The sequence below is a fragment of the Myotis brandtii genome, unplaced genomic scaffold, assembly GCF_000412655.1.
Source record: "Myotis brandtii unplaced genomic scaffold, ASM41265v1 scaffold1223, whole genome shotgun sequence".
In the NCBI taxonomy this organism is placed as follows: Eukaryota; Metazoa; Chordata; class Mammalia; order Chiroptera; family Vespertilionidae; genus Myotis; species Myotis brandtii.
This window is the reverse complement of record NW_005354265.1, coordinates 725,838-732,126: the sequence shown is the minus strand read 5'-3', so window position 1 is coordinate 732,126 and position 6,289 is coordinate 725,838. Positions and strand designations below refer to the sequence as shown.

General features: G+C 57.6%; 1 protein-coding gene across 1 annotated transcript in view; it reads left to right on the top strand.

Annotated features, from left to right (window-relative positions):
• The window catches only part of PITPNM3 (PITPNM family member 3), a 73,954-nt gene that overhangs the window by 42,048 nt on the left and 25,617 nt on the right, over positions 1 to 6,289 (top strand). Inside the window, exons 5-6 of the mRNA XM_014533716.1 lie at positions 4,177 to 4,253; positions 4,695 to 4,930. Of these exons, the coding sequence (XP_014389202.1) occupies positions 4,177 to 4,253; positions 4,695 to 4,930 (313 nt within the window). The remainder of the gene's footprint in view (positions 1 to 4,176; positions 4,254 to 4,694; positions 4,931 to 6,289) is intronic.

Sequence of the window (6,289 nt, the reverse complement as noted above, 5' to 3'; positions counted from 1 at the left end):
TATCAGAGCACACAGGGACCAGCCTGAATAGGAACAAGCAGACAGACATGCACAGGACGTGGCCCACCGCCGGCATGTGGCTCCCACCGCCCAGGACCCGGCCAGCAGATCTGGTCACCAGAGGCTCTGGGGCAGCCTCTAGATGCGGCGCCACAAGCCCGGGCCGGCTGTTCTAGAATTGCCAGAGGCTCCCAGTGCGGTGCCCCTCGGGGCTTTTAAGAAATGTCTTCCCAGTGGGCGATGTTGCCCTGAACCAATTTCTCCTGGGGCTCGACAGCCCAGAGCTGCCTCACAGGCGGTGTGCGCCCTGGATCCTCACTTGTAATGAGTTTTCACAGAAACGCCACACTGAGCCCTGACAGCTGCTACACCCCGTCTTGGGGCCACGGTCTGAGGGGGAAATAGACGGGTGACCTCGCAGCAATGAGCCTGGCCCACTCCCTATGCCCGGGGCAGCCATGTCTGCTGTGGTAGATCTGAGAAGGCTTTCCAGAGGCGGTGGCGGCTGAGCAGGGTTCTGAGGACAGGTGAGAATTTGCAGTCTGCAAAGGGAGGCAGGGCTTACCAGGCGGAGGGCTCGGGGCAGGCAAGGGAAAGAGTGATGTCTTGTGGGTGAGTCGGAGCCGCTGGCCGCCGTTACTGTGGTGGGATGTCTGGTTCTTGGAAGAGCAGAGAGAGCCCTTGTGGGCGAGGAACAGGCAGGGGGCCCCCAGGCAGCCTTTCTGCTTGTCTGCAGAGGCTTCTGCGAAGGCGGGGACGCACCTTTCAGTGGGGCGACTCTGGTCCTGGTAGTCGACTCTCTAGGGGTCAGAGCCAAGACCTGATGGGCTGGGACCACCTGCCGGCCTCCCATCCCCACCGAGCCAGGAACTGCCTCAGCAGAGTTTGCAGCCAGGATACAGCGCTTGTCCCCTGATTTGATGCCCAGAACATCGCGTGGGCCCCCGGGGAGCTGGGCCTCGCAGCAATGAGCCAGGCAGATCAAGGAGGTGGGTGCTCCCCCGTCTGTGTAATCAGTGAGGGTGCAGGATGCAGCCCCCACCTAATGGGGGGGGCATGGTGCCCGCGAATGGCAGGACCCTCATGTCTTCCCTGCGACTTATTTATAGCCTTGCTGTGGTAATTTGCGGCAATCACAGTATTTATCCTGTAATCACACTGCACGCAGGCTCCCCAGTGCAAGTAGGCACCCAGCCCAGCGAGGCCTGGAGCCTGCCAGGGCTCAGGGAGGACTTGGGGACAGGCAGGAGAGTGCGGGGGCGGCAATGTCCCCATCAGCCTCTGGCCCCATCTTTTTTATTTATTTTTTAAATATGCTTTTATTGCTTTTAAAGAGGGAGGAAGGGAGAGTGGGAAGAGAAAAATATTGATGAGAGACACATGGATTGGCTGTCTCCTAACACCCCCTACTGGGGATTGAGCCCCAAACCTGGGCAGGTGCCCTGACCTGGAATTGAGCCAGCAACCTCTCAGTGAATGAGACAACGCTCAACCAACTGAGCCATACCAGCCAGGGTTGGCCCTATCTTATCAGCTGTAGTCCTAAGCCCCCCAATGCACCCTGGGTGATAATAGTAATAATAATGATAATAATAATAATCACTTACATAGAATTTACTATGTTCCAGTTCCCATTCTAAGCCTTTTCTGTACATGAACTCGTTTATCCTCATCACCATTCTAGGAGGTCACTGCCATGATTATCCCCATATTCCAGATGAGAAAACAGGTGCAGATAACACAGCTGGTAAGAGCCAAGATTTGAACTCAGGTGTTCTGGCTCCAAAGTCCATGGTTTCCCAAGGGTCCTTCCCAGGCCCAGATCAGGGCCCTCCCAGGCTCCATACCCACGGACTCAGCCCTGCCGGCTCCTGGCTTCTCCCGGTCCACCTGCCCTTCAGCGGCACACGAGGCTGCACACACAAAGCCACACCCGGCTTCCCTCCTGGCCGCTTTCTCTTGCTGGTGAACTGGTCCCCCAGGGCAAACTGGGCTTCCGTCTCCGGGGAATCACTTATGGATTTGTGCTCCTATTTCTTCTGCAGAATGAGGATTTTCTTGTTCACCTCCCCCGGAAGCCGTGGATGTCAGACGGATGAGGGAGCACTTTGTCAAGCATTGTCCTCTGTTGAGTGTGGGGCAGTCTTAGCTGGGTTCATGTGCCAGCTCACTCAGTCTTCTCAGTTGTGTGGCCAGGGGTGAATGACTTAGGTTGCTTGAGCCTCAGTTTTCTCATCTGTAAAATGGGGTACTAACAGGACCAAAACCCAGAGGTTACTTGTGGGGACTAACGAGATGATCCCTGTATAGCACACAGTGCCTGGGACATCCGTCCTCAGTAAAACAGAACCATCTACTGCTGTCGTTTATTTTGACGCTGTCCCGAGGGCAGGGCCCAGGTGTCCTCTGGCCAGGTCCAGGGCAAGGTATAGGATGTTAGAAATAAGGCAGGAGAGTCGGAGCCCCTGGAAGGAGCATTAGGAAGTGCTGGGCAGAGCCAGGCCTCAGAACAAGTTTTTCCTCTTCCTCCTCCAAGCCAGAGCCCTCCATCATTTACAAAATGATTTCCTGTCTGTGTGGGCAGCAGCTCTGAGCTCATAAAGCAGTTGCCCTTAGACCAGGGTTGTGTCTGCGAGGACAGACGATTTCAAAAATGCACTTCCCTGCTGAGCAAAGCTTCTCGTTTGGAATTCCTGGCAGATGCACCCTCCCCCGGGGCCAGTAGTGGCTGAGGAGATGATGACACAGACACACGTTGGCTGTTGGCTGGGCTCCCACCCACACCAGCCCACCTGCCAGGGTTGCCTGCAAAGCCCCTGGGAAGGACCCTCCCCAAATGTGCTTCCTGGGAGGGTGCAGCAGGCTCTCGGCTGGGGTGGGGGGAAAGAGAGAAGAAGGAAAGGGCCACCCTTGTCTAGAACCGGCTGCTTTAAGAGATGAGCTCCCTGTCATTGAAGGCAAGCAAGTGGTTCACAGTCTAGCTGCGAGGCTCAGCCACACAGAGAAAGTAGTATCCGTCTCAAGGGGAGAGGGACCAGCTGGACGGAAGGAAGGACTCACTTTCTCGTGGTGGCCGCATCATCGTAGGCAGCGAGGGGGCTGCTGGATGTCTTTGAGGTCTCTCTGCACCTGAGAGTCCAAAGCAGTGATATTCAGGCATTAGATCAGGGGTCAGCAAACTTTCCTTTAAAGGGCCAGACAGTAAATATTTTAGGCTTTGCGGGCTGTAAAGTCTCTGTGGCACAGAAGCAGCCACAGATAATACGCAGATGAATGGGCATGGCTCTGTTCCAATAAAACTTTATTTATAAACACCGGCAATGGGCCAGATTTGGCCCAGGAGTGTAGTGTCTGTGTTGGAGGAAAGAGAGAGCAGGGAGGGTTGGCTGCCAAGAAGCACTTCCTGAAGCTGGGGGCGTTGAGCCAGGCAACTGAGGGGAGCGAGGAGAACATTTCTGGCAGCGCTGGCTTCCCCCACAGCTGGAGGGGAAGAGTGGCCATGAGTGTGGCCCTCAATGCTGGCCTTGTCTCTCTGAGGAGCCATCTTCCCCTGCAGGGGTTCCCATAATTCAAGGCCTCTGACAGCTTCAAACATAATTAGTTTTTTAAAATCCAGCAACTGTGGTCCGTTTATATTTATATATGCATATATATATGTTTTTTAAAATTGATTTCAGAAAGAAAGGGAGAGAGAGAGAGAGAAATATCAATGATGAGAGTGAATCCTTGATCGGCTGCCTCCTGCATGCCCCACACTGGGAATGGAGCTCACAACCCGGGCATGTGCCCCGGCTGGGAATTGAACCATGACCTCGTTCAACCACCACTGAGCCATGCTGGCCGGGCTGTGGTTGTTTCCAGAAGGATGCTCGGCCCATATTTCTGTCTAATACAGGAAGTGGAAGCCATCGGACGACCCTTACACTGTTGCTGTTGCTGTTAGTGAAGGAAAGAGCAGGGTAGCTCCTTCCTAGGGTGGCCCTGCTGGCCCTGGGACAGCACGTGACACGGCCTCATCCTGCTGGGCTTCCGCTTTATAGGAGGAGAAAGGGTTTCACGTGGTGTTTGGTTTGGAGGCCAGGGCTGAGCAGGGTGACGCCCTAGCTCCGACGCTATCGCTCCACGGCCGGTGGGCCCACGCCTCCTGCCAGCTGAGCTCTGCTCTGCTCCCCTTAGGAGAGCTGTACCGGGTCTCCTTGAGAAGACAGAAGTTCCCGGCCCAAGGAAGCATTGAGATCCACGAAGACAGTGAGGTAGGCGGGTTTCCGAGGCTGTCGGGGCCCACCTCTGTGCTCAGGATGTAAGGCAGAGCCCTGCTGGACAGGCTGCCTAGTTTCCATCCGGGTCATTGGCTTGCTGTGCGACCCTGGGCAGCATCCCCTCCTGCTCTGGGCTTGTGGCTCTCATATGAACAAGAAGGGCCTCCTGGGATCCTTCCGACCCAGACATTGAGGGGCTTGCCCTCCTGGCAGCCTGTGCCCCTCATCATATGGGGGCAGGAGAAGTCCCTGACTTGGAGCTGAGACAGGCTAGGCACAGTGCCTGCTTCTCTGGCTGTAGGTGGTCCCCCCTGCCCCCCGGGTGTGTGTGTGTGTGTGTGTGTGTGTGTGTGTGTGTGTGTATGTGATTCAGTGTGTTACCCCTCCCTGTCTCCCTGCTGCCTGTCTCTCTGTCCCCACCGATGTCCCTTCCAGGAAGTCTTCTCCCAGCGCTCCTGCAAGACTCAAGTGCTCCTGCTGGTGCTGCACGGGGGGAACGTCCTGGACACGGGCTCGGGGGACCCCTCCTGCAAGGCAGCCGACATCCACACGTTCAGCTCCGTGCTGGAGAAGGTCACACGTGCCCACTTCCCTGCGGCCCTGGGCCACATCCTCATCAAGTTTGTCCCCTGTCCTGCCATCTGCTCCGAGGCCTTCTCGCTGGTCTCCAAGTGAGTCCCTTTCTGCTTGTTGGGACTGGCGCTGGTGGGGGGATTAAGTGGGGGGACGGCCCCCCGCCATGTGGGGACTGGTGGGCAGGGGATACCTGCCCAGGCCTCTCTGGGATGTCAGCTCCTGACTGACCGTGGGAAGTGGTCAGCAGAGTTCCAAGCAATGAGCACTGTGCACCGAGTCCTCCTCTGCCCGGGACCAGGCAGTGCTGGCAGCTCAGGTCCACTTCCTGTGCTCACAGCCCTGGGTCTCGTTGGCCCAGGTGAGGGAGTTGAGGCACTGAGAGGTTAAGCAATGCAACTTCCCCCAGCGTCACCCAGCGAATGGAGCCAGGAGTCAAACCCAGGCAGCCTCACTCCCAGGCCACGTAATTAGAGCCAGTAGGAATGTGAGCTCTAACGGAAGTGGCACAGGGCACTGAGGACCCTCAGGAAGAGGGCCAGGGAGGCTGCCCGGAGGAGGTGACTGGTGTGTGCTGTGAGCGTAGCATAACATGGTTCAGGGCGTGGGCTCTTCGGTCAGCCTGGATTTGAGTTCCAGCTGTGTGACCCGGGGGGAGGTATTTAGCTTCTCCCTGTCTGTTTCCTCGTCTATAACGTGGGGATACTCTGGAGAATAACCACCTCCCAGAGTCTTTCTGAGGCTTCTGTGTGCTGGCATGTGTGAAGCACCAAGCACAGCAGCGTGGGGCACTTAGGAAGCTCACGGAGGGGGTGTGCGTGACTCACATCATGGTCCTCACAGGGAGAAAGCGCTCTCCCCATTGGTGGACAGGGGGCTGGGAGGGCAGTGTCTCTGACCGCTATCAGAGAACCCGGATGGCGGGGATAAGGCAGCACGCTTACCAGGTCTGGGCTCCTCATCTAAACCTGCCCCGGCCCCTGTCAGGGATTAACAGGGAGACCAGGGGCCCACCAGGCCTGGAGGGCTCTGCTTCCCAGGTCCCTGCCCGGTAGGAGCACAGCTAACACGGGCACAGAAGGCCTGGCGCCCGCAGAGCACAGGTCTGATGGAGCGTGCGGCCAGCTGGGGACCGGCAGCCGAGAGCTTCGTGCAGTTAGGGATGAAAGGGAGGCCGGCACCTCTCTCCTGCCCTCACTCCCTTTCATGTCAACTCTGCCAGAACCCGGAGGCTTCTCAGAGAGGAGCCCTTAGCCACGTGGGGCTTGGGGAGGGTGGGCAGGGCATCCCAGCCCCTCCCTCAGGTGTGGCCCAGACAGGGCTCAGCAGTGCTGGGAGGGGAGGAGGCCGTGCCCAGCATCCTGCGGGTGGGGAGCACCTGTGCGGGGCTTGCAGGCCTCACTCCTCTGGTCTCTGAGAGAAAAGGAAGTTGGCACCTGCAGGGGTGGGTGGGTTGG